The 27,534-nt window shown below is 37.9% G+C and overlaps 1 protein-coding gene and 1 long non-coding RNA gene across 2 annotated transcripts; one reads left to right on the top strand and one right to left on the bottom strand.

Moving 5' to 3' along the window:
- Positions 1-13,101, bottom strand: LOC111444264. Its single transcript, XR_002710669.1, has 3 exons — positions 12,994-13,101; positions 12,635-12,639; positions 1-13 (listed from the first exon to the last, which is right to left on the bottom strand). It is a non-coding gene; the product is annotated as an uncharacterized LOC111444264 (long non-coding RNA).
- Positions 8,620-27,190, top strand: LOC111444256 (probable E3 ubiquitin-protein ligase ARI8). The gene is made up of 15 exons (XM_023082282.1): positions 8,620-8,981; positions 11,592-11,716; positions 11,977-12,082; positions 12,180-12,270; positions 14,403-14,575; positions 14,830-14,934; positions 19,028-19,116; positions 23,804-23,911; positions 24,001-24,091; positions 24,192-24,281; positions 25,536-25,583; positions 25,839-25,910; positions 25,979-26,078; positions 26,182-26,308; positions 26,475-27,190. Exons 1-15 carry the CDS (start codon positions 8,784-8,786, stop codon positions 26,740-26,742), a joined length of 1,791 nt encoding a protein of 596 aa, XP_022938050.1. The 5' UTR covers positions 8,620-8,783; the 3' UTR covers positions 26,743-27,190.
- The last annotated feature ends 344 nt before the right edge of the window (positions 27,191-27,534 follow it).

A 27,534-nucleotide genomic window follows, 5' to 3' on the forward strand; every position in this document is an offset into this window, starting at 1 on the left:
TGGCGAAAGCAAACTTTTTAAGAGGGAGAGAGAAACTTTAGACCTAGTAATCATCTTCTTAGGGTTAGCTTCTTTTTAAAATTTTACTGCTGTTTTTTAACAGTGAACCCATGTGGGTTGCATGCCAAACCCTACTTAATTCTATATATAAAGTTTTTAATGGCAAGTGTGTATCATATATTTGTATTTTATTTTTAGTGCATGCTTGAGAATGAATGAATATAGTATTGAGAGATTTGTAATGTGTATGGAATAGTCTTCTAGATTTGAACATGAAATAATTAGTCTATGATATTTGCTAGAGAAGGATTGAAATGGGTATTTGTATTTGTAAAATGGAAGGTTCTTAAATAAAGTTCGGGTTAGTTTGAATGAGTTGTGGCTGTAACATTCTATGTTTAGGATTTAGAATTTAGATGTGATAGTGTGACAGTCTAAGCTCACCGCTAGTAGATATTATCCGTTTTGACCTTTTACGTATTGTCGTTAGCCTCGCAGTTTTGAAACGTGTTTGCTAAGGAGATGTTTTCACACCCTTAAAGGAATGATTCGTTTTCCTCTTCAACTGATGTGGGATCTTACAATCCACCCTCCTTGGGGGCTTAACGTCGTCACTGGCACACCGCTTGGTATTTGGCTCTAATACCATTTGTAATAGCTCAAGCCCACCGCTGGTAGATATTGTCTATTGTGGCTCGTTACTTATCATCATTAGTCTCATGATTTTAAAACGCGTCTACTATGGAAAGGTTTTCACACTCTTATAAGGAATTCTTCGTTCCCCTCTCCAACCCATGTGAGATCTTACAATCCACTCTCCTTGGGGGATTTACATCCTCGCTGGCACACCACCAAATATTTGGCTCTGATACCATTTCTAACAGCTCAAGCCTATCGCTAGCAAATATCGTCTACTTTGACTCGTTACGTATTGTCATCACCCTCACAGTTTTAAAACGCGTCTACTATGGAGAGGTTTCCACTCCCTATAAGTAATGTTTCGTTTCCCTCTCCAACCGATGTGGGATCTCACAAACACCTAACGGTTTTGATATTTTCTTGCATCTCAGATGACATGACCACATTATTTTATTGTCATGAAATACTTCTATGAGGATCGGAATCTAGATTCGACATCTGATAGCTCCGACATTTTCTTGCATTTCTTGTGACATGATCATAGTATTTTCTTGTCATGAAGTGCTTCTAAGAGGATTTGGAATCTGAATTTAACACCTGATAGCTCAGATATTCCCTTCCAATCCGTATGACGTGACCATATTATCAACTTGTCATAGTACATCTAAAAGTGAAGTCTAACCCTACAATGATACGTCCTCGCTCTATGATTTTTATAAAGATCGCTAAGAAGTCATCGAGCAAGATTGTTCAAAGAAAAACACTAACTGTATAAGTATAAACTACCAACTCTAGTAAGGTTCTCTCAACCATAATGTCGCATCCTTATGAACACTCTCGTTTCATCGTGGTCTCAATTTGTTTATGTATATCTCATTTACTCGGACGTTGATTTCAAATTTAAAAAGTTTAGATTAAATATTTGTGAAAAATATTGAAAATATGATTTTAAAAACAAATAAAAAATACTCTTTTAAGAATTACATTAGGTAGCCTACTTAGACAAGCCTAGATACCAAATGCTTCTTTATGCGTCATGGGCCTGACAAAATTTTCAGTATTTTTCCAATTTTGAATATTGTTAATAATATTTTTTTTTAGTACAGTTGTAAATTTTTTGTACGACTTGCTGCAAGTCTACAATATTATTCCCACGTGTTGTTTTTTTTTTAAAAAAAAAATAATAATTGGACTAGCTCCATGATTCGGCGTGTTACTCATGTCACGTGTGGTTAAATTATTTCTTTGTATCAATAATTGGAAAGGAAAACACCGACACTGAGACACTCAAATAAAGGAAAGGTGCATGAATGAACCGATATCATATTCAAATAAGAACGATCTTGAGTATATGATGATTAAGAAAGACTTGTTGACTTTCTTCTTCCTTTAGACCGAGCCAAGCCTTTAGGTTGTTTAAGTAGGTTGGACTAGGTTAGGTTGATCTTTTGAAGTGATTTTCGATCAAGGTCCTCGCTCCCTTCATACGCCTTGCAGCTTTATCTAAGTGGTTTTGAGCTAGGTCGTTGTGCTCCTGTCCCACCTCTTGGCAAAGTGGGCTGATGGGCAAGACCCCTCCAATTGCAATGGTGTGGGGTGTCAAAGGTTGTTGCCTCATGGCCAACTCTCAAGGGCTGAAGTTCGATGCAGAGCTTTTTGGTTCTTCAGTTATAGCAGCAATGAGCAACATCCAACGACTCCAGTCTTACAGGTTTCCACTAAAGTGCCTTAAGTAGCCCTCGAGGAGTCCGTTTATTCTCTCATCGCTTTCAAAGATATACCGACTGAAGGAAACGAAATTACTATCTGTACCAATAAGGTGCACTTTTCTTTACGATAGCTCAATTATAGAAACTTCATAGTTTTGAGAATTCTATGTTGGGTGACTTTTTAGAAATTTTTCTAGGACGTAAGAATGACTCGTGTTGGTTTGTAGAGATAGATTTTACTCCCAAAAGTAATGAGCAAATATTCATGTTAGAATTTAACTATTACGATCCCTAATAATAACAAGTTTAATTAATACAATCCCTAAACTCAAATACAAAGCTATAATGAAACTACAAATAAGAGGAAAGGAAAGAAATTATGATCACGTGTCAATCTTTGTCCTTGTTGAGATGTCCACTAACACGAGAAGTTAGCTCCCTCAATTTGATAGAAAAAGATAATTTATAGACGTTGAAGTAGCGTCTTGATGTTGTCCTTCAAAATGTCTTTTTATAAAATATAAGGGTAGTGTCGAGATGCTTTACTATTAGCGTCTAAATGCTTTGACTTCGAGTTTTTTGGTCATATGGTGTAACAGTCCAAGCCCACCACTAACCGACATTATCCTCTTTGGGCTTTTCCTTTCAAGCTTCTCCTCAAAGGTTTAAAACGCATCGGCTAGAGAAAGGTTTCCACACCCTGGTGTTTCGTTCTTCTCCCCAACCAAATCCACCCCTTCAAGGCCCATCGTCCTTACCGACACATCGCCTCGTGTCTATCTCCTTCGGGGAAGAGCCTCCTCACTAGCACATTGCTCGGTGTCTGACTCTAATACCATTTGTAACGCCCCAAACTCACTGCTAGCAGATATTATCTTCCTTGGGTTTTCCCTTTCAGTCTTTCCCTCACAACTTTAAAACACGTTTGCTAGGCAGAGATTTCTACACTCTTACAAATGGTGTTTCGTTCTCCTCCCCAACCAATATAGAATATCACATATGACTTGAAAAGCTATAAATTGAGCGTCTAGATACTTTGACTTTGAGTTTCTTGACTTACGATGAACAAAGGAGAGAACGACCAACCAAGGAGCCAACTCGACGATGGCTTCGATACACTCGTACGTAAGAAATTACCAATGATTGCCTGAATGTTGAGCTGCTTCAGAACCTCCAACACTCAAAAGAACCTTTACAACCACCATAAAACTGTCTTGGCCTGCAAAGTGCAGGCTCTGATCAGAACAGGATGACTTAAATTTTCAATCTTTAATGCTTCGTCTGATCCTTCAAAGAGAACAAAAATAGTTTTATATTGATTGATATGCTATTTGTCCTCCATGAGACTACGTGAAATTCCTTTAAATATCTATGCCGATGGTTCGAGTGTTCATTCTTTGGTTGAGTTAGATTGGATTGGATTTGGGTTCAAAATTTGTTTAGACTTGATCTAATTGTTTCAGTTGTAAAATTTTTAACTCAAAGACCCGAACCCAACCCAACCATATAAATTTTTTTGTTTGGGTTGGATCGGGTCAGAGTTGAAAATTTGTCCTGACTCGATCTAATTGTTCCGGTTAATAAAATTTTCAACTCAAAGAACCGAACCGAACCTAACCATATAAGTTTTTTTGTTTGGGTTGGATCGGGTCAAAGTTGAAAATTTGTCTAGACTCCATCTAATTGTTCCAGTTAATAAAATTTTCAACTCAAAGAACCGAACCGAACCTAACCATATAAGTTTTTTGTTTGGGTTGGGTCGGGTCAGAGTTGAAAATTTGTTCAGACTCGATCTAATTGTTCTGGTTGTAAAATTTTCAACTCAAAGAACCGAACCAAACCCAACCATATAAGTTTCTTTGTTTGGGTTAGATCGGGTCAAAGTTGAAAATTTGTCTAGACTCCATCTAATTGTTCCGGTTAATAAAATTTTCAACTCAAAGAACCGAACCGAACCTAACCATATAAGTTTTTTGTTTGGGTTGGGTCGGGTCAGAATTGAAAATTTGTTCAGACACGATCTAATTGTTCTGGTTGTAAAATTTTCAACTCAAAGAACCGAACCAAACCCAACCATATAAGTTTCTTTGTTTGGGTTGGATCGGGTCAAAGTTGAAAATTTGTCTAGACTCGATCTAATTGTTCCGGTTAATAAAATTTTCAACTCAAAGAACCGAACCGAACCTAACCATATAAGTTTTTTGTTTGGGTTGGGTCGGGTCAGAGTTGAAAATTTGTTCAGACTCGATCTAATTGTTCTAGTTGTAAAATTTTCAACTCAAAGAACCGAACCGAACCTAACCATATAAGTTTTTTGTTTGGGTTGGGTCGGGTCAGAGTTGAAAATTTGTTCAGACTCGATCTAATTGTTCTAGTTGTAAAATTTTCAACTCAAAGAACCGAACCGAACCTAACCATATAAGTTTTTTGTTTGGGTTGGGTCGGGTCAGAGTTGAAAATTTGTTCAGACTCGATCTAATTGTTCTAGTTGTAAAATTTTCAACTCAAAGAACCGAACCGAACCTAACCATATAAGTTTTTTGTTTGGGTTGGGTCGGGTCAGAGTTGAAAATTTGTTCAGACTCGATCTAATTGTTCTAGTTGTAAAATTTTCAACTCAAAGAATCGAATCGAACCCAACCCAACTCTAAGCTTTTTTTTTTTTTTTTTGGTTGTCGAGTCATTTATTCAAATTTTTGTTTTTAATAAAAAAGTAAAATGCTGGTTGGAAACGTCTATTTATATATTTTCAAACATTTAATTAAGATTTGCAACTCATTTTCAATATATATTTTGAAAAACTATTTTCCAAATGTATATTTTTAACCGAGTGAGAATAAATAATAAAAAAATAATTATGAAATTAAATAAAAATAAATAAAGATGTGTATATCTAATTGTATCGTAAACAAAAATAGTTCGACTCAACCCAATCATAGTTTTAAAAGAACATGGGAATCAACTCAATACATAAGGTTTTCATTTATTTAGACCCAATTCAATCCAAATAAATTCATGGTCCAACCCAAATCGTATATATTGGGTTGGGTCGATCATATTTTTCAAATCATTGAATTTTTAACGCCCTTCGTTGATCATCACCCACATCCATGAAAAATAAATAATAAGTATATCAAACCAAATTTCAATTCAAAATCGATGTCGTCAACTATTTCAAAGTTCGTTCCTCTATAGTTTCGATGAGAGCCTACAAATCAGTTGTTTATTGAGTACTTTTATACTTACCTTTTTTCCAGGTATTCATAGGTTATCAATCAAGGTCGGGAGCATTCAAGAGTTGCATGGTCACAAAGGAGGTCATCCCGGAGTGTTAGTTCGTCTTTGTGGACCTTTTATATTTTATTTCTTGTGTATCCCAAACTCGTTCCATGTTTGTAATAAACTTGAACAACACCGTCTTGTAATTAGATTTCGATTTGTTTTTATTTGTGGTGTTGCTTGTTTTTAATTTTACACAAATTTTACCATATTTTCTACTTTTATTTTATTTATCTTTGTTTTCGTCACTTTTTGTCACAATCTGAGATTCGAAACCTAAAAAAGTGGATCATAACAACGTTATAATAGGAATTGATTTCACCTCGTATAAAAATTGTGAAATCTAGGCGCTCATCGTTATCCAAAGTATCGGAAAATGAGTCTAAAAAAATAGAGGTATTTTTGAAAGATGTGACAAAATTTCAAAAGAGAGGTTATAAAGATAGAAGCTAATTTATTTAGAAATTTTCAATTGGCCTCATTTCTACCATTGAGTTTCAACCTTCAAACCAAAACCTACTATTCTCGAACAACCATCATTTTCATCTTTAACACGATATATTGGAGTTTTGATCCTCGTTACCTTCATTCCAACACAAGTTAGCTTCTGTCTTGAGATTTTAACGAACCAGATCTCTGGATAGTTTTGAGTATTTTATTCGAACATGGTGAAGGACGTAAAAAACATGCAAAATTGGGTCGAAGTGGCACCGTCGACTTTTGTATCGTGTCGACGGTTTTCGAGTTGCCCTAAGTTGGAGACCATTCTTGAGGAAGGATCAGACCAATTTGAGAATTTTTCAAAGAGAGTTTTGTTTGTTTTTCATTTTTTACTCTGGTTGGAATCTTATTTCTTGTTGTATAGATGTTTTGGGTATCTAAACAAAGAAAGTTTGTAAAAAAAAATCAAAATGATTTTGTTCGAATACAATCTTTTTTTTTTGTCATTTTGCATCTGTGTTCCTTCTCGGGAAAGGAATCCTATCGATTGAGCAATAACTCCAAACTAGTTCAGTAGATAAGAAAGTTGCGTTCCAGCTTAGTAAAAAACGAGACGACAATGGTCTAGCTAGTTGGAGGTTGACTTTTGAATCAAACAAAGTCAAACTCGAGCAATGCCAAAAAGTCGATTCATTTACCATTAAAATATGCAACGAAAATTCATGTGATTGTAAAACTGTACCTGAAGCAATGATTTACATGGTTTTCAAAATATGCACGATAAATATTGCAAGTATCAATAATCACTATACGTTCATTTTTACAACCAGATTTATTGTTTATTTTTATCTCACCGAGAATAAAAGTAGACCTATTTAGTCCAACTTTTCGCTCTCGTTTTCTTCTGTTTCGATATTCCTCAATCGTTTTTCATTTTCATTTACTACTGTTTCCACTCGAGAACAAAAGAGGAAGATGTTCACCACCGACTCTTTTGTCTTATGTTGTTGCAAAAGTGTCATGTTCGTAGGATTTCCAAGATTTCCAATTCAAGATACCGCTCTAATTCAAATAAATAATAATGAGAACATTAAACTTACGAAGATTTCATATTCAAAGCATAGTTCTCAACTAATTATAATATTGATCACGAGCTTACAAATTACATCAATTTCAAGAATTTAGTTTGCTTATTTGAAAAAGGCGGGACAAATTTTAATTTTCCTAATTCAATAGATTCTAACAAAACGTCACAATCAAACTTCTTATCTGATACCGTTCTATGTTAATTCAACACAATAACATTAACAGAAGTAAGAACGAATAAAATGAGTTAGCTATCATAATTAATTAATATCAATCAAGACACCGATTTAATAATATTAAATGCTCGTAAGATAAGAACATAAAAAATAAAAATAAAAAAACTAAAATTTAGCCGTACATTTTGACTTTTGATTAGAGACTATTCAGAATTATATTTTGAAATTTTATTATTTACATCGATTTAGCTCGATTCGGTCTATTTCATGAGTTTGGATATATTTCTACGTGTTCGTTATCATCATGGATTAAACTCATTCTCTTACGACCGTTCTTATTACTATGACGGTTATCGACTACTAAGGCAATCGAGCAACGAGAATAATTATAAGAACATGTTTGAGAAAAAGAATTTTTTTTTCTCTCTCTCTTACCCGTTTGGATCGATTCGGTCTATTTCATAAGTTTGGATCTACTTTTACGTGTTCGTTATCATCATAGATTAAACTCATTCTCTTACGACCGTTCTTATTACTACGATGGTTATCGACTACAAGGGCAATCGAGCAATGAGAATAATTATAAGATCATGTTTGAGGAAAAAAAAAGTTTTTTTTATCTCTCTCTCTCACCCGTTTGGATCGGTTCCGTCTATTTCATCATTTTGAATCTATTTCTATGTGTTCATTATCATCATGGATTAAACTCATTCTCTTACGACCATACTTATTACTACGACGGTTATCGACTACTAGGGTAATTGAGCAACGAGAATAATTAATTATAATAACATGTTTGAGATTTTTTTTAAAAAAAATTTCTCTCTTTTACCCGTTTGGATCGATTCAGTCTATTTCATCGGTTTGGATCTATTTCTACGTGTTTGTTGTCATCATGGATTAAACTCATTCTCTTACGATCGTACTTATTACTACGACGGTTATCGATTACTAGGGCAATCGAGCAACGAGAATAATTATAAGAACATGTTTGAGAATTTTTTTTTTAATTTCTCTCTCTCTTACTCGTTTGGATCGATTTCGTCTATTTCATGAGTTTGGATCTATTTCTACGTGTTCGTTATCATCATGGATTAAACTCATTCTCTTACGATCATTCTTATTACTATGGCCCTTATGAACTACTAGAAAAATCGAGCAATCGAGCAATCGAGGAACGACAACAGTTACAAGAGCCTGTTTGAGAAAAAAAAAAAGTTTTTTTTTTTATTTTTTATTTCTCTCTCTTACCCGTTTACTCAAAGGACCCATCTTTTGTTGTGTCTTCCCTTATCAGTCATCAACCACTACCGCTTTTCCCCACTTCCCACTTTCCCCCCATTTCGACCCTTCCTTCGATCATTCCCATTTTTTCACCTCCATTCTTCTTCATCACTCCCACAATTTGAATTTCACCTGCGTCGATTTTGCTGCAAAACTGGTCTGAGCGTTAATGGAATCGGAGGACGAGCTGGACATGCACGATGCCCACGACGACGACGACGACTCTGTTGACAATGAGGAGGACTTCTACAGTGGCGGCGAAGATGATGCTGCCGCCATCGACAGCGACGATGCTGATGTCGGCGATTATGAGTTCGTCGATAATGATTCCGACGATTCCGATGATATGGTCTCCTACAGACACCAGGTCGATACTGTTCTTGTTCTTGTTCTTATTCTTGTTTCGAACTTTTTGTGGTTTTGATTGTCTCTAGTTTTTAGTGTTGGTGGTGAATGCTGGTATTGGCCGATTAATCTCAATTTCGTGTTTTGTACAGTTTCTTTGTTTTTCTTCCCCTAATTGAGACCGAGATTGGGATTTTTGGCCTCTTTTTAGAAATGTATAATTAGTCAGTGTTTCTGACAACTTTTCTGCCGTCTGTCTCTTTGAAATCTAAATGGAAAATGGAAATCACAATGGTTATGATAATCTTTATCATTTTGTTGATATGGGTTTGTTTCAGTTTGATGGTTTAATTGGTTGCTTAAGTGAAAATAAACTATTGGAGGTTATTAATTTTAGTTATGTATCTTGAAATGTACAATTTAGGATAGTTTTGGGGAAGGATTGAAGAGGTTTCAAGTGTTTCTTTCTTCGTGAATTTTGAGGTATGGTGGCTGGTCTTTTTAGGGCAGTAGTTGAGCTTGCTGGCAGTGGTTTATCAAGTAGAAATAACATATCAAGAGGCAACCAAGAGGATCTTTTGTTTCTGCCAAGCAACGATTTCTTCGCGGTTTAAGTTTTTGGATGAATTTCCATTACTACAGCTGTTCTGGATTAGACTTGTGAGATCCCACATCGGTTGGGGAGGAGAACGAAACACCCTTTGTAAGGGCATGGAAACAAATCCCTAGCAAATGCGTTTTAAAAACCTTGAGGGGAAGCCTGAAAAGGAAAGCCCAAAGAGGACAATATTTGCTAGTGGTGGGCCTGGACCGTAACAAGACTGGCCGGAATCTGGTGGTTTAGGCGATTGTAGGGCGTAGATTTGATAACCGTTGGATGGTTTTGTGGACCGATGCTTCTGGTGCTCGTCTCTAGAACATTTGCCAGATCATAATGGGGGGAAAAATTGAGGATGAGTAGACATAAGAGTAGCTTTGAGATTGTTCATCATGTCTCTATGGTCCCTGAATTGCAACAGTTTTGTAATTAAAACATAACAGTTATCGTGACTAGTTGGAAATCCTTACATTATCTTTCTATGGAACGATTTTTTATTTTTTTATCTCAGAAATTTTCGTGGGCGAGACTGTTCAATGTCTCAAAAACAGATTTAAATTGTTCCAAACAAGTCTGCCACTTTGGGTGCCAAGGCCTCACGTTGGTCTGCCTCAATATATGAAATCCCCTTTCTTTCTCAATTGTCTTGGTTCAATGAGTTACTCCAGGCTGTTATTGCCGACGTTCGAAACATGGATTTTAGCATGTTTCAGTGCAGGTCGGACTAGAATTTCGTTATGGGACCATTGAATCTCCAGAAATTTTCCTTCAAGTCCAAGGTCCTTTGACCGGTCTCCATACTACCCAATTTTCTTAGCTGGGATATTTCGAAGATCATATTAATATTACCCCTAGTTCCCAAGGTGGAAGTTCTCTACCAGACTAACCCTTGTGTGAGAAAGACCACTCCTCAACATATTCCTTTTCATTTGACTGAAATTCTCTTGCCCATTGGATGTTTTGAGACTAGAAAATCCATAAAATTGGGTAGCCCTACAAATCATGAGAACCAACACATTAGTATAGTTCTACTCTGCCTCAAGCTTCATGAACTAGGAACTATCGATCCATCCACAATTTTAAGTGATAAGTCAGCAACCTCGTCAGCTCCATGAGAGGAAATGTTAGTTAAGGTCCTTGTGAGATCCCACATCGGTTGGGGAGGAGAACGAAACATTCTTTATAAGGGTGTGGAAACCTCTCCCTAGTAGACGTGTTTTAAAAAAAAACGTTGAGGGGAAGTCCGAAAGGGAAAGTCCAAAGAGGATAATATCTGCTAGCGGTGGGCTTGGGCCGTTACAGTTCCACTTCTTCTTTCTCACCTTTCTATTCATCTTGACCCAAGAACACTTTCAATTCCTTTGTTTGTACAATGTCGTGTTTTGAATTTATATTGCATTGAAAATGGAGGTTATTCTATTTCTTACCTTCAATTCACCTTCAAATTTATACGTCTGAAGGTGGGGGTTAATTTGGACGTAATACGAACCACAGAAGCCTTACTCGCCCTGCACCTGCAAAGCATGCAGTTATCGAAAAATGTCGTGTTTTGAATTTATATTGCATTGAAAATGGAGGTTATTCTATTTCTTACCTTCAATTCACCTTCAAATTTTTTGTTTGAAGGGTCGAGTCTTTGCTTGGCTAAAGTGTGCTCCTCTTCATCACCATTTGGATTCAAATGGTTTTTGACCATTAACTGCACTTTGGTTAATCCCGTGGAGTTGGGACGTCTAAGGATATGAGAGCGATTACTAGTACAAAAATAAACTGAAGATCTCATGATGCTATCAGCCACCTATCTTATCACTAGAAAATTACAAAAAGGCCCCCAATTAATTGGGAGGTTCTTAGTTTCTTCTATTATTGTCATTGAAAAGCCTATTAATTCCATTGCGTTGGCTTTCGGTTTCTCCTAGGCCACATTTTCCGTGTACATAATAATGACTGTTAGTTTTCTAATTTAAAAGAAAACAGCCCTACTCTTTTAGTCTTGTACTAATGTTTCACAATGAACTCTGTATAATTTTTCAGCAAAACTATATAATCTTGGCTGAGGCGGACATACGACAACGACAGGAGGAAGACATTATGAGAGTATCTACTGTTCTTTCTATTTCAAAAGTAGCAGCTAGCATCCTGCTCCGACATTACAACTGGTATAAATTCACTACTTGTATGTCAAGTACTTCAATACAGATGATTCACATGATGGGGAGATTAATGCGAAGTACTGTCTTAACATTTCTTATTACATAGCATTGTAGATTTAGTTATTAGACCACAATGTTGTTCTTTAGGACTTTACATAACATGTCTTGCACCGGTACCCACGTTATGTTTTCTCCACTTTATAAGTATCATATACTTGAATTGTTGTTTTAAATTTTTGGGATTCTAAATCGATCCGACTTTGCAGGAGTGTCAGTAAAGTGCATGATGAATGGTTTGCAGATGAAGAAAAGGTCCGTAGAGCTGTTGGCATATTAGAAAAACCAGTTTTGCCGCCTTCAAATGCACTAGAAGTAAGCAGCTCGTTTTCCTTTTTAAAATTTAATTGCTTCTGCATAACTATTGCTTGGAAAAATTGAGAATGCGATGATATTCCTTGTTCTTTGGCAGCTACCTTGTGGTATATGTTTTGAAATCTATTCACGTGATAACATTCAGTCTGCTGCTTGTGGCCATCCATTTTGCAACACGTGTTGGACAGGTTTGCCGACTTATAACAAGCCATTTTTGTGAACTCTCTATCATTTACTTAGTTCTACTTTGTTCTTTTCTTTGATTAAAAAGAAAAAAAGGAGGCTGTAGGATAATCCATAAGAGACACATCTGGCCTATAACATTTTTCCATGTAAATGATCCTCCGAGGTGAAAGAATTGCAAAATATTACTACACTTCTCGTGGAAACTGGGAACGAGTACCTATTCGTTCACTGAATCAAAAGAAGAAGATAAACACGACATGAATTGTTACCAAAAGAAGTGAAGTTAGTGTGAGGAGGATGGAAGAATGTTTTATGGAATTCGAATAATGCAAGAAAAATGTGTAGACATGAATGGAATGGATTTACAGGAACTTGTTGATCATCTAGACTGCGTGACAAGTTCAATGGCGTCAATGATATAGGGGGTTATTGAATAAAGAAAGAAGTTTATAGGAGGTTTAAAAATTAGAGAGCTGTAAGACGCGAGGTTAAATGAATCAGAAAAGAGACAATTTCATTGATGATTGAAATTTACAAAAGGGATGTATTATCCATGATGCTTACAAAAGACCTTCCCAATTTGCAATGAGGGAGAGGTATAACTATAGAAAGTAAAAATATTAGACAATTTACACCGATATATAGCTTGGTAAGCAACATTGTCGAAAAGTTTTGTGTAGATTTGTGTCTTTTCTGCAAATATTCTTTGATTTCTTTCTTTCTACCGATTCCAAAAGAAAGCCTTGATGAGGTTTTTCCATAGTAGGGCTTTTGCATTCTTGAAAGGGTGGTACGTTAAGGCCATATCAAAAAATTCCTTTACCTCTTAGGAAATGTGAGATGTCATCCAAATATATTGAGAATCGTTGACCAGAAATTTGAGCGTATGAGCATTGCATAAACAAGTGGCTATGTGATTCGTTTTCTTTCTTGCATAATGGTCACCAATTTGGAGAAAGAGTGATGTAAGCCATTCTTTTTTGAAGATTTTCACTTGTGCTAATGGCTTTATGCGCTATTTCCCAAAGGAAGAGCTTCACGTTTTTAGGCTGATGTCCTTTCCATACTGTCTTTGCTAGCGTGAGATTTATTGCTTCTACTTTTTCCACCATGTCCATCATCAAGGATTTTGTAGAAAAAACCCCGTCGGTGCTGGGAAGCCAAGTCAGTGAGTCTGCTTTGTTTGACAATACCACAGGGGCAAGGTCAAGTTTTAATTCGGCCCACTCCGTTGCTTCATTATCCTTTAAATTCTTCTTTTTGAGATAAGGAAAGAATCTTGTGGCATGCTGGTTTTACTATTTTATGGGGAGTGTGGCTTGAGAGGAATAACTCGATTTTTAGTTTGGTGGAGAGATCTTTGGAGGAGGAATGACTAGATTGCTTAGGACGCCTCCCCTTAAAAGTCATGCTCCCTAGGGGAGGAGAAACCCTACTAGGCATGGCATTGGGGTGGGGAAGTGAGACTAGATTTTGATCATCTCCATTTGGGGATTAAACTTCCCGTTGGAGAAAAAAAAAACGTTTTTCGAATTATTCTCTTTTTAACCCAAGCATGAATGCCAAAAATATCCAAACCTTTAATGTCAAAGAAAAACACAAGGGACTCTAAAGCGCTCGGAAGTTTGCATTTCAATTATATAGCAAACGCTTCAATGCTTCAACGCTTCAACTTCAAATGTGCATAAAATATACCAAGGAAATAGATACTATTGAGTTACTTCTTTGATGGAAAGATCTCAAATGTATGTTTCTAACCCAAAAGCCAAAGAAACCCTTCAATCGTGGCCAAGAGTCATCGAGTCAACGTAAATCACAGGAAAATAGTTTTTCTTTCATGGCTTATTGATCAGAAAAGAAAAATGTGATGTCCCACGTTGGTTGGGGAGGAGAACAAACCATCATTTATAAGGGTATGGAAACCTTCCCCTAGCAGACGCGTTTTAAAGCCTTAAGGGGAAGCCCGAAAGGGAAAGCCCAAAGAGGACAATATCTGCTAGCGGTGGATCTGGGCCGTTACAAAAAAGTAGAAAAGAAAAAAAAGACTTCTTTACAAAGCTATAGAGTTTAAATTCTCTTATCTATCGTGCTAAAGATATCTTTTTATATCGCTCTCTCTTTGTGTGCATTGTAGGTTATATTAGGACATCTATCAATGATGGTCCAGGATGTCTTATGTTGCGGTGTCCAGATCCATCTTGTGGTGCTGCTGTTGGTCAAGATATGATAAATTTATTGGCTTCTGATGATGACAAAAAGAAGTACTCCCGTTATTTTGTTCGATCCTATGTTGAAGACAATAGGAAGGTATTTTACAATTCGAACTTTGTCTTCCAATGCACTTCTGGTTCTAATACGTATGAATAGCCTAAATAACGACTTCTTTTTATATTTATCTGATTTAAAAATATTTCATTTCGAAAGCATCATAAATTATTTAAAAGAAACATCGCACGTTATAGATGTTCCTGCTCAATGAACGTGTTTCCATTTAGATCTTTCTGATGTATGATAATTATTCAGTAAGGCATGGTTAATGTCAGCTTACTGTTTCTTTGTAGACCAAATGGTGTCCCGCTCCAGGATGCGACTATGCTGTAGATTTTATAGTTGGAAGTGGAAGCTATGATGTTACATGCAGATGCTCCTATAGCTTTTGCTGGAATGTGAGTCAACTGCTTCTTAACTATATCTTTCATTCATATCCATGATTTCAAGGTGCACCCTGGCACTCTCGTATGGCGAGAGGTGACGTGAGGGGCACGTTGATTGCCTATGTGGTATGTGAGGCGCGCAACTTCAATAAGTTGCTTTCCTTTTACACCTTCCAGTTGCCATGCACATATGTCTATCACAATATATGCACTCGCCCCCATGTCGTTCTTTAATTGTTCTTTTTCTTTTCTTTTTTTCACTTCTTCAATTCTTCTTTATTAATTCCTTAATCCCACTTCTTCTTTGTCAATTCTTTAACTGGGGAGAAGAATCGAAGTTTGAAGACGAACTGCCAGATGGCAATGTTTATGAATGCCATAAGTACTACAATTCTAGTTTCATTGTCATTTAATTTCAAACAGGTTAATTAATATTCTGTATAACCCCTATTTCTTATAGGGGAGCTAGTCAGTTTGGTTCTCCCATTTTGACTCAAACCGGGAGAATCGACATCCTCGGCTATCTTAAATGTAAAACCAAACTAGGTTTAGGCATATTGGGCCAGTAAAGTGAAAAAAGACCATAGAGGGAGTGAGGGCTCGCCAGTGGGTCAATTGCCGACGACAAGGAGATGGACTATTTGACAGCATGATCTACACCCAAGGAGGCTGAATTGGCAGGAATTAAGGCCAGATTTGACATGAGGAGGCCAGGTTTGTAATAGATCTGACATGAGGAGGTCAGGTTTGCAACAGATCTGATGCCAAAAAAGTGGGAAAAAAGATAAACTATTAAGTGTCGGTTGTAGAGTGCAAGGTTTTTGGTTTTCTTATCTTGGCTTTCCATTAGGTGGTAATTATCAAGCGGTATCCTTTTCCTTTCCAAGCTGGAAGAACCTTTCCCCAAAGACGATCTACTATTTTTGTCTCTTCAAAGGCTCCATTGAAGGAAACTAGCTCTATCACGTTAGTTTAACACACACACACACACACACACACACAAAGCTCATGAAAGCAAAACTTGTCTTGTTGGTAGCAAGGGAAGAGCAATCTTAGAGACAAAAATGTAAAAAACGAGGGCTAGAGGAGGATGACATAAACTCCAAATTTTTCCATCGTATCATGGGTTCAAAGAAATTAAAGAGTACCATCATGGAAATTTTATTGACACAAGGTAGAAGTTTAGTAAGAGAAGATGAAATTGTATCAGAATTTGTGACGTTTTACACGTCCTTATATACAAAGGATGATAGGCTCATTGAATTTCTCCATGGTCTTGATTGGAGCCCAATTGATCAACAACAAGCAGCCTCTATCGAGGTTGCATTCATCAAAGAAGAGGTGTAGCCTCTATCGAGGTTGCATTCATCAGCAAACAACTTTTGTAGAGAACGAAAGATCCTTGATGCATCCCTCATGGAAAATGAACTTATAGATGAATGGAAAAGAAAGAAACAAAAAGGTGTAGCCATAAAACTTGACTTGGAAAAAACCTTTAACAAGGTTGATTGGCTTTCCTCGAAAACATTCTTGTGGCAAAAGGCTTTGGTTCAAAGTGGTGAGGGTGGATAAAAGGATGCATTTCATCTACGAACTTCTCCATTATCATCAATGAAGACCGAGTGGGAAGATCTTTGCCACATGGGGTCTTCAACAAGGGGATCCATTATCTCCTTGTCTTTTCATAATGGTGATGGATTGCCTCAGCCGCCAACTTACAAAAGCCAAATACGAAGGGGAGATAAAGGGCTTTCAGGTTAGTAACGAAAGCTTAAGCATCAACCACCTTCATTTGTGGATGATACAATCCACTTCTTTGATTTGTCAGATGTCTCTTCCATATAAACATGATCGAGATGGTAAAAACCTTCGAAAGATTTTCAAGACAAAATATCAATCTCCAAGAAAATAGAGATTTGTGGGCATCAATGGTAGCACAGAGATTATCAAAGACTTTGCCATTAAATATGGTTGTAAAAAAAATATCTACCTAGGATTACCCTTAAAAGCAAACCACAAGTCATTTTCCTTGAAGACTATTATTGAAAGAATAGAAAGAAGGTCGTCAACATGGTCATGATGTTATACTTCTAAAGGCGGAAGGCTCACCTTAATACAAGCCACACTGTCCAACCTCTCCATGTACTACATGTCTCTATTCGAGATGCCACAAAAAGTTGCTACGAATATAGAAAGATTATTCAGAAACTATTTGTGGAAAGATGACTCATACCTTGTTCAATGGAATATCATGAACTTCCCAACTTAGTCTATTTTTGATAAAGGAAAAGAACTAAGCTCTCCTCGCAAAATGGATATGGAGATATCATCACGAAGAAAATGCCTTCCGGAGAAAACTTATAAAGCCTAAATATACTCCTGCATCATGGACAAATTGACCCCACCTATCTTCTGCAGAGGGGGCATAGAAGTACCTAAAAAAACACCAAAACCTCATCACCAACCAATTCGCCATAGGGTGGGTGATGGAGGAATCACATCATTTTGGACCGACCCTTGGATTGAAAACACCATGCTAGACTTGGGATATCCATTTTTGTTTTGACTCTCATAGCAAAATAGTCATCATCAAAGAAACATGGAATGATGTCAACAATTTATGGGACTTGAAGTTCGTTAGGAACCATAAGGATAATAAAGCCACTGAATGGACCAAATTAAGACTCGGTCTTCCCCCAATTGTATTGTCGAATAAAGTAAACTCATTGACATGGCTACCTAGTGCTACTGAGGTCTTGTCTACAAAATCTTTGATGATGGACATAGAAAAAAAAGTAGAAGCAATAAATCTCACGCTAGAAAAGATAATATGGAAAGGAAACCACCCTAAGAAAATGAAGTTTCTCCTTAGGAAAATAGCGCATAAAGCCATTGGCACAAGTGTAAATCTTAAGAAAAAGAATGCCCTACATGACTCTACTTCCAAATGGGTGCACATTACGCCAACATCTCATAAATTTTTTTAAAAAATTGTTGACATCACTAAGCAGTTGGACAAGTTGGTCAAGATTTTAAAGAGAGCAAGTTTTTGACCACTTATCTCTCCAGTGTTCTTTTGCCTCGGTGGGCCTTTATCCTCAAGGAACTTCTTTTCTCTGTTCGTCTGCCTGATCATGTCAAGGACTGGTTCATTGAGGGGCCAAGTGGCCGATACTTGAAAGGAAACGTGATTCTGTGGAATTACGTAGCTAGGGTGCTTTTGTTGTGGGGCATTTGGTCGGAGAGGAATCAAAGAGCATTTGAAAATTAAGTAGCTTTCTTTGATGATTTTAGTGTCCAGAGCACCACCAGTTTTGAAGTTACACCCTTTTTCACAATCCTTTGAGATTGGAGAGCTCATCTTTTGGAGGGGGTCTTTCTTCCCTTGCCCATAGGTTGTTACTTTCTTTTTCTGTATCTATCGACAAAGTTTCACATTAAAAAGAAAAAGAAAAGAAGCATAACTATTTCATTTAGAAGGAAGATGGAGTACGTGAACGCTCTCCAACCGGTTTGGATCATAGACAAAACAAGAAACCTCTGATGTAAGAGCCCAGAAAAAGGAAAATAATGTCATTCCATAGACGATCTTTGGACTTCTATTTGTCTTTGAAGACTATGGTTTTTTCGATCCACACTATCCACAATAGCATCATGTGTTGATTGAGTTTTTTCTCTGTATAAGCTCGCAATGCTGCACGAGCCATCAAACCCGAAATAGTAGTAGAAATTATTGGGATTTTCTGGGAAGGAGCTTCACGTCTCGGGTTTTTTATCAACTGGGAGAGAAAAAGTTGATTATAGTGTTATGTGGACTATTTGGTTAGAAAGATATGATATGGTATACAATGTCAAGAACAGAGATTGGGGGGAGTTCTGGATTTGTCTAAGTTTCATTGGTCATCCTGGTGTTCATTGTCTAAATGTGTTGTATATTCAATTCGACAATCTACTTCGATTGGGGTAGTTCTTTTTTGTTACTTGTTTTCTCTGTCGGAATTTGTTTGGTTGGGTATCTTGTATTGTAACTTTTTCTCGTCGATGTTAAAAAAACAATCTACTTATAATTTTCATTATAATCATAATAAAAATGACCTTTTTGCAGTGTACCGAGGAAGCTCATCGTCCTGTTGATTGTGGCACTGTAGCTAAATGGATCTTGAAGAATAGTGCTGAGTCAGAAAATATGAACTGGTACGCAATTGGTTCTTAAGAACTTTGACATATTGTTCAATTTCTTGATTAATTGTGGCCATTGGAAACTTCTTGAACATAATACATTGAAAGATAGAAAAATGTTATTTGTGGCCATTGGAGTCTTGGGAGGTTGTTTGGAGTTTGTCAAAGTCCACTACTAGCAGATATTGTCTTCTTTGGACTTTCCCTTTCGGGCTTCACCTCAAGGTTTTTAAAACGCGTCTGCTAGGGGGAGGTTTCCACACCCTTATAAAGAATGCTTCATTCTCCTCCCCAACTGATGTGGGATCTTACCCCCCTTGGAGGCCCAACGTTCTCTCTAGCACTCGTTCCCTTCTCCAATTGATGTGGCACCCCTCAATCCACCCCCCTTTAGGGCTCAGCGTCCTTGCTGGCACACCGCCTTATGTCCACTCTCTTCGGGGCTCAGCCTTCTCGCTGGCACGCCCAGTGTCTAGCTCTGATACCATTTGTAACAGCCCAAGCCTGCCGCTAGCAGATATTGTCCTGGGCTTCCCCTCAAGGTTTTTAAAACGTGTCTGCTAGGGAGAGGTTTCCACACCCTTATAAAGAATGCTTTCACAACCCACCTCCCCTTGGGGCCAGCGTCCTCGCTAACACTCGTTCTTCTCTCCAATGATGTGGGATTTCACGATCCACCCCCTTCGTGTCTTAACGTCCTCGCTGGCACATTATCCGGTGTCCACCCTGTTCGGGGCTCACTATTCTTGCTGGCACACCGCCCGATGTCATACTCGATTACTTCCTTTCCGTGCGTTGAGTCAATAAATGTGTATTGGTATTATTTTCTTTAGGAATTGTTATTGCTGTTTCTCATAAGTTCTTTTCGGTGGTTTCAATGTCTGTTGGGCTGTGTTTTTGTAATCTTTCATGATGGTGGCTTCCTTGAAAAAAAAAGTTGTAAAAAATCATTTTATATCCTTCAAACATTGTAGGTTGATTCAATTAAAACTCTAAACTAATAATGTTTCATCCATTAAAATTTTGAACTTTGCAAGTTGAGCCACATTATACCTCCATAAATTTTGTTAAAAAATAGTTTTTTCCTTAGAAAACCAGGAAAAAGACATACCCAACTGCATGTTCATCTTTGTAATTTAATACACAAAATTGTTATAAGGGAACTTATAGAAGTTTAAAAAAGAACACTGTAGTCTAAGGAGTAATGAGACCGATATAGTAACCAGAAGAACGAGTTGCAAGAGAAACCTCCTGAAAGGATCCCGAGTCTAAAATTGAGTCCCTACCCCCAAGAAGCGCACGTGGACCATGGAGAATAGAAAGAAGTCTTGCAACATCGAAGGCCTCTCTATCATAAAGATGATGAATAAAACCCAAAGACCGCAAGGATGTGGGTCGAGGACAGAAGAGCTGTAACTTTTTGCTAAAGATATGATATAAACGCGAAAACAACTTAGGAAGGGGCTTTATAGCACTCTGTTTTTACTTTGCATCACCCAGGTTCACTATTATAGCCGCTAAACTCGAATACAAAACTAAGTTTAGCCCTAACCTTTAGCCTCCTTGTGTTCCAAGACACCACCTTCATTAGGCACCGTCAACTCCCTAGCTTCCGCAAAAGCTTTCTTCCAATCGTAGTTCACTGAACTGGTCAATTTTTTTTTGAACTCCATATCCAATTTGATTTGACACCCTTCACCATTGATAAAACCATTAGCTTTACCTTTCTTCCTCGAAGCTATCGGGCCCAAGTTAGGGGCCTCACGAGGTATTGCCTAAATACCAATGGAAGCAAGAGCAGCCTACCCAGAAGACCAATTACCAACACCGTCCCCATTAAAAGGAAAACCATGGAACCCTAAAGAATTAGACAAAAATATAGGATCTCACACCAGCAGCCAGCCACTAAAGGGAAGACCACCCCTCTCAACTCCACTACTTGAGACATAAAAGAAAGGAGCAGAAGCTGAGACTCGATCTCCAAACGAGAGAACTGTCCGGGGAGGCAAGTTTCTACCGAAAGGAGGATAGGAATTGACAAATACAAGAGACAATGCGTTAGGAGAAAAACTCAACTAACCCGACCAAAGGGCCAAAGGAAACGATAAAGGATATGACACGTCACTAGAAAAAGACAATCCCCTCTTCACCCAAGCCCAAACCAGAAGGGGAAAGAACAAAAGGACAACATACCTGGCTAGGCATACCAATAGAGTTTACCTCGATTAGCGAACGAGACAGACCCTGATCAACTAGGCACTTTTGTTGCAATTGTTGCACCATTGCAACAAACGAAGAAGGGAACCCCACCACCGTAGGAGCAAAAGTACCAACATTTGCTGATTAAAAGAAACAATGTCGATTCCAAAGACTTATTCACACAACGAACCCCCGACAGTTGAGCCACAACACCCTTCAGTGGCTAGGCCACAATAGGCTCACTCGGCCTACTCCCTGAGCAACTACCTTCAAGTGCCTCACCCTCCATGTTGAACATAAGCTCCAAATTCAACACCTTTGAATTCTTAGTTGCAAACGAAGAAAGAAAAGACTCATTTTATAAGTACCTGACAAGCAAATGATCAGATCTTACGTCCTCCTCGTCTAAAACTTAATTGAAGGATCAAAATCCTTAATCCAGTCTAACTTCATGAAATTGTTGGCTTCAAAACAAAATCGTTACCAATAATTGGTTCTTCAAACTCAACCATTGACCAAAGTTTAGATCACACTCAAGTCCAAGGATAGAACCTTGCAACACCTTTTCTTTTACATTAACGATGAACACATGACCCTTTCAAAATTGTTCTCAACAAGCCCAATCATCCCTCTAATCTTAGGAGAAAGGCTCACGTCATCATGCCCAAGAGACCCCTCGCCAATCGCATAAGGTGCTAACTCCTTCATGTGACTCTTTGTATCTTAAATAATCTTACCTGAAACAACCGCTAAATTTGGCTGACAAAGGACAATTTTATCCATCAACGTTGTAGACTCTTGCCTGTCATCAGAATCAGAGACAAACAACTGACCGACAACTAACCTAACCAAAATGTACACCTCTTCATGATTCAGGAAGCACACCATCAAGATGAGACCATCCTCCTTTCCTTCACCCGTAAAACGAACTTCCTCTAACCAACAAACCTCGTCAAAGGTCTCTTCATTTTCTGTAAGTCCCCCACACAAATGTGCTTCATACGTTTATAGCCATTAGCTACCTCATACGTTTAAATGGGGGAATATCCATGGTTGTTACCTAACCACCTTTAAAGAAGCAAGCTTTTCCCTTTTGTCGATAACCTTGAGTCCCATGAGTGAACAATAAGGTCATTCTCTTGCAATGTCGAACCATCTCGTGCCTAAGTTTGCAACATAAGATTTAATGATCAGCTCGACTTTTTAAGCTCTTTCACAATAACTTCTTTAATGACACTCCACTGAAGCCCAAAGTCTAACCTCTCAATAATAATTGTTGAGGAAAAATTGGATGCGAACTCTAGATTCATTGAAGAATTGACGACATCCTTTCCACAGATAGGTCCCCCTCTCACGGCTTACACGAAGGACTTAGGAATCACCTCCCCAGAATGAAGCACTTGTTTTTTAACCTCTTCCCCTTTTAAAGAAACAAGGGCTTTGGATACTAGGACTAGGGGAGAAAGATTCGACATAGTCATTGCTAGTAAGCCCCAACCCCTCAAGCCTCTCGGGCCTTTTAGACTTAAAAATAATGACTTCCTCGAAATGCTCTTTAGGAATTCAAAGGAGGCCAAACTGACCCCTTGCGTTCAAGAAGAATTTGGAAGAAAATGATTGGCATATCTAACCTTCTCCTTTTTTAGAAGCCTATAGGAGACTCTATGCATGAGACAGTTACCAGACGATCTCTTACTCATGAAAACTTTTCCAACGCCATCTCTGGAAAACCCACTCTCGAACCTCTACATTCCTCTAACAGCAACTTTCTCCCACGCCCACACATTTGAAGGTGAAACACCTTTCTATTGATGTTCACCTTCTTCATCATTCCCCTAACTTGATTACATACTCAATAGGTAGCAAACCTTCATCCTAAGGATAGCACATTTTGTGTGCTATCAAGCATCGAGCTCAATGGTAAATAGTTCATTAAAGGTAATGCTAATACTGCTGTTGTAGTTGATTTTGCATTTAAAGTTTCTAAGTTCTTTATTTAGCTTCATCCAATTCAAATATACTTTTAATAACATGCAATGATCAGGATTCCAATGGTACTAAAATTTCTATAAACTTTCTATTATAGCAATGATCAGGCAGTGGCGTGGCCTACTGAAATCTCTTGTGATGCGTCTAATGTGTCTAAAGCTGTCCATTTGCTTCATATAATGTCTTGTATCAATTAGGTAAATCCTAGCTTCAAGTGCCCCCTATTAGTCACCTCCCGACCCCAAGCTATCCTATAAAAAAGACCATGTAAATGTGGAGCTTTATTCCTATCGGACCCGAAATCCACCTTGCTGATCATTTCTTTCCGGAAGGCTTTTCGGGGACTTTTTTCTTATGCTTCATACATAATAGTTTATGAAGGAAATCAATATTTTATTCAATTTGTTTAAGTTTTTTCTTTTGCATAATTGTTTGACCTCTAAAGTACTTGTTTCTGTAAACATTTTAATTGTATTTTGTTCGATTACGGTAAATATTCCTTTATTGGTTTCAGGATATTGGCAAATTCCAAACCTTGTCCCAAATGCAAACGACCGATCGAGAAAAATCAAGGGTGCATGCATATTACTTGCACACCACCCTGTAAATTTGAGTTCTGCTGGTAATAAGCCTTCTTATTATAAGGGAAAAGGTTATCAAATTGCTTATAGGATCTTTATTACTTTTAAAAATTGTTGGAAACTTTCACAGGCTTTGTCTTGGTCCATGGTCTGATCATGGAGAGAGGACAGGAGGATTTTATGCATGTAATCGCTATGAAACTGCAAAGCAAGAGGGAGTGGTATTGTTTATAGACTATTTATGTTGAACCATTATTATTTTCTTGTTGCAACTCATTTTGTTCTGTATTTTATTTATGTTTCGTCATCTTTGTTCATCAGTATGATGATGCTGAAAAGCGCAGAGAGATGGCCAAGAATTCGCTGGAGAGGTACACTCATTATTATGAAAGATGGGCCACGAACCAATCGGTATGCTTTCTTCTTTTGCTCGCAAAGGAACAGTACTCGTCCAGACTTTTTCGAACATATGTTCGTTTACTAGGACATTTAACATTGTGTTGGTATTTCCTTATACTCTGTATAAGACTATTGCTTGCTTAGACCTTGGTTGATAGATTGAGGAGAGTCCTTCCTAATAATATCTCGAGTTCTCGGGGGAGATTTTATTGAAGGGTGGCGAAATTTGGATCAAGTGCTTATTGCTAATGAAGCCATTGAGGACTATAGGGAGAGAAAAGAGGAGTGATCTTTAAGATTGACTTTAAGAAAGGGTTTATCAAAATGTTTTTGAGCAAGGGGTGGTCCACCTATGATCCACCGTTAGTAGATATTGTCCTCTTTGGGCTTTCCCTTTCGGGCTTCCTCTCAAGGCTTTAAAACGGGTCTACTAAGGGAAGGTTTCCACACCCTTATAAAGAGTGTTTTGTTCTCCTCCCTAACCAATGTGGGACATCACAATCCACCCCCCTTCGGAGCCCAGCGACCTCACTAGCACTCTTTCCTTTCTCCAATCGATGAGGGACCACCACCAAATCCCCTCCCCTTTGGGGCCCAGCGTCCTTACTGACACACCGCCTCGTGTCTACCTCCCTTCGGGGAACAGTGAGAAGGCTGACACACGTCCGGTGTCTGGCTCTGATACCATTTGTAACGACCCAGATCCACCGCTAGCAGATATTGTCCTCTTTGGGCTTTCCCTTTCGGGCTTCCCCTCAAGGCATTAAAACGTGTCTACTAAGGGAAGGTTTCCACACCCATATAAAGGGTGTTTTGTTCTCCTCTCCAACCAACGTGGGACATCACAGTCCGAAAGCCTGAAAAGAACATAATTTAATCAACTAGTATGTGATGCTGGTTGAAGCTACAAATAGCAAGAGACCTCAGAATACGTGTATTTGATATAGACTTTAATTTAAATGAGAAGGTCGAGTTATCGACAAAAATCTAGGGGCTTTTTATAAAATAAAAGTACTAACATCGTTTCCTAAGCACAATTTCTATGTTACGAATGATTAGTGTTCATCTCATCTCTTCATCCAAATTTTATCATTTTATGTAGTGGTTTCGTGGCTTGTTGGTACGTTGACTTGTTCATCAATAAATAAGTTCCGTTCATAGTTTTGCATTTCTGAATATTGTTTTAAAGTTATGCATAATTGAGCTCATTATGTACTCACTATGCATAATCGAACTCGGGAGCTTAACCGTGCTTCATAACTACAGTCTAGGCAAAAGGCGCTTGCAGATCTCCATCAAATGCAAACCGTGCATGTAAGTCAATGCACTCTCGATATTGTGGATTAGTTGGACTATTGTTTTCGTAGGGGATTTTTAAGCCCCGAATTCTTGTATTTTTATTTATCTCATCCACTTCCGAACACGGTTTTGTGCTAATAGATGGGCATGCCAGTTTATTGGTTCTTCTGTTTAAATGCCTACAAATTAAATTTTCTATGATTTCACTGTGTTCCAAACATCTTCATCCTTCAAACATCATTTTGCTCAAATTTGTTCTTCATGTTATAGCTGGAAAAGTTAAGTGACACTCAGTGCCAGCCTGAATCACAGCTAAAGTTCATAAGCGAAGCATGGCTACAGGTATGTCGTTGTCGTTTGCTTGCTATAGTTCATTATTATCAACTTCCAACACGAATTTTGTGTTCCAGATTGTCGAGTGTAGGCGAGTTCTTAAATGGACTTATGCCTATGGATATTATCTACCCGAGCGTGAACACGCCAAGAGACTGTTTTTTGAGTACTTGCAAGGTCTGTCTTTTCTTTCAAATTCTTAGATAGGATGGTTCTAATTGCATCAGCTCCGTTTACCTGATTGATTAATGGTGGGGATATCGATTCGTTTTTTACACAGGTGAGGCTGAGTCCGGGTTGGAACGACTCCACCAATGTGCTGAAAAGGAGTTGCAAGCTTACATAACTGCTGATGGTCCTTCAAGAGAATTTAACGAGTTCCGAACCAAACTTGCTGGACTAACCAGGTGATTGTCGTCGATCGTCACTATTACAATGCTTATAATTTGAAGGCCATTGAACATTTCAACTGCTGGAAGAATTTTCTTGAAGTTACCTTTCCAGCTTTATTGGTAGAGATATCGATATCGTAATTTTTCTCATTGTCGACTTTTCGATTGATTGCGATAACAGTGTAACTAGGAATTACTTCGAGAATTTAGTACGTGCTCTTGAGAATGGTCTATCAGATGTGGACTCCCAGGGTACCTGCAGCAGAACAGCAAGCTCGAAGAGCATCGGTGGCAGTAGGAGCAAAGGTGGGAAGGGCAAGATGAGTGCATTCCGAGCTAGCGGTTCGAGTCGAACCATTGATGATACTGACCATTGGTCTTGTGAACATTGCACCTTTGCAAATGTCAAGTCATTTACCATCTGCCAAATGTGCCAGCAACGGCGATAACCGTATTCACGCATTGGAAAACCAATGTAGACGATGCCTTTCGTTCCGTTCGTCGTCTGTTCTTGCTGGTCGGAATGTTCACACGCATAATTTATGTTTCAGAAGGAAATGACTCATTTACCAAATTGTTTCAGGTCATTCGATTCCGAACCAGCACTCTTGGACCAAGGCAAAAGCGTATGAGAAACTGAATATCAGCTGTATATACTTCCTCTCTACTCTTTGACTGTTTTTCGCCATTTTTAGCATGTACAACGTTGTACCCAAATGCATTTGCATGTTTGGTTTTCTGACCATTTCCTGTAATAGTGTATTTTTATACATAATACATATAAACATGTATCTGTATGAGGCAAGCATTAGATGATACAGGCCTTTGTAATAAGATGGCATGAACTGTTGTAAGAACGGTGATTTCAGTATTTTGTACGGTAAATTGATACTTTACCTCAAACAGACTGTATCTGTTGTAGTTTTCGTGAGATTTCACATTGGTTGGAGAGAGTAAGGAATCATTCCTTCAAAAGGGGGTGAAAATCTCTCTCTAATAGACACATTTTAAAACCGTGAGACTGATGGTTATACGTAACAAGTCAAAATAGACAATATCTGCTAGCGGTAGACTTGAGTTGTGACGGTTTCTTTTGTAGAACAATTGTACTTATGATTTCTTGTGGATGTTACTGTATTCATGCTTTAATTGACTAATATATGTTCTGATCGTTAACAACGTTTCATACATAATATTTACAAAAATCTTGAGTTTCATTCCGGAAAAAGAACTAGCCTACT

The sequence above is a fragment of the Cucurbita moschata genome, unplaced genomic scaffold (genome assembly GCF_002738365.1).
Source record: "Cucurbita moschata cultivar Rifu unplaced genomic scaffold, Cmos_1.0 Cmo_Scf00006, whole genome shotgun sequence".
Lineage (NCBI taxonomy): Eukaryota > Viridiplantae > Streptophyta > Magnoliopsida > Cucurbitales > Cucurbitaceae > Cucurbita > Cucurbita moschata.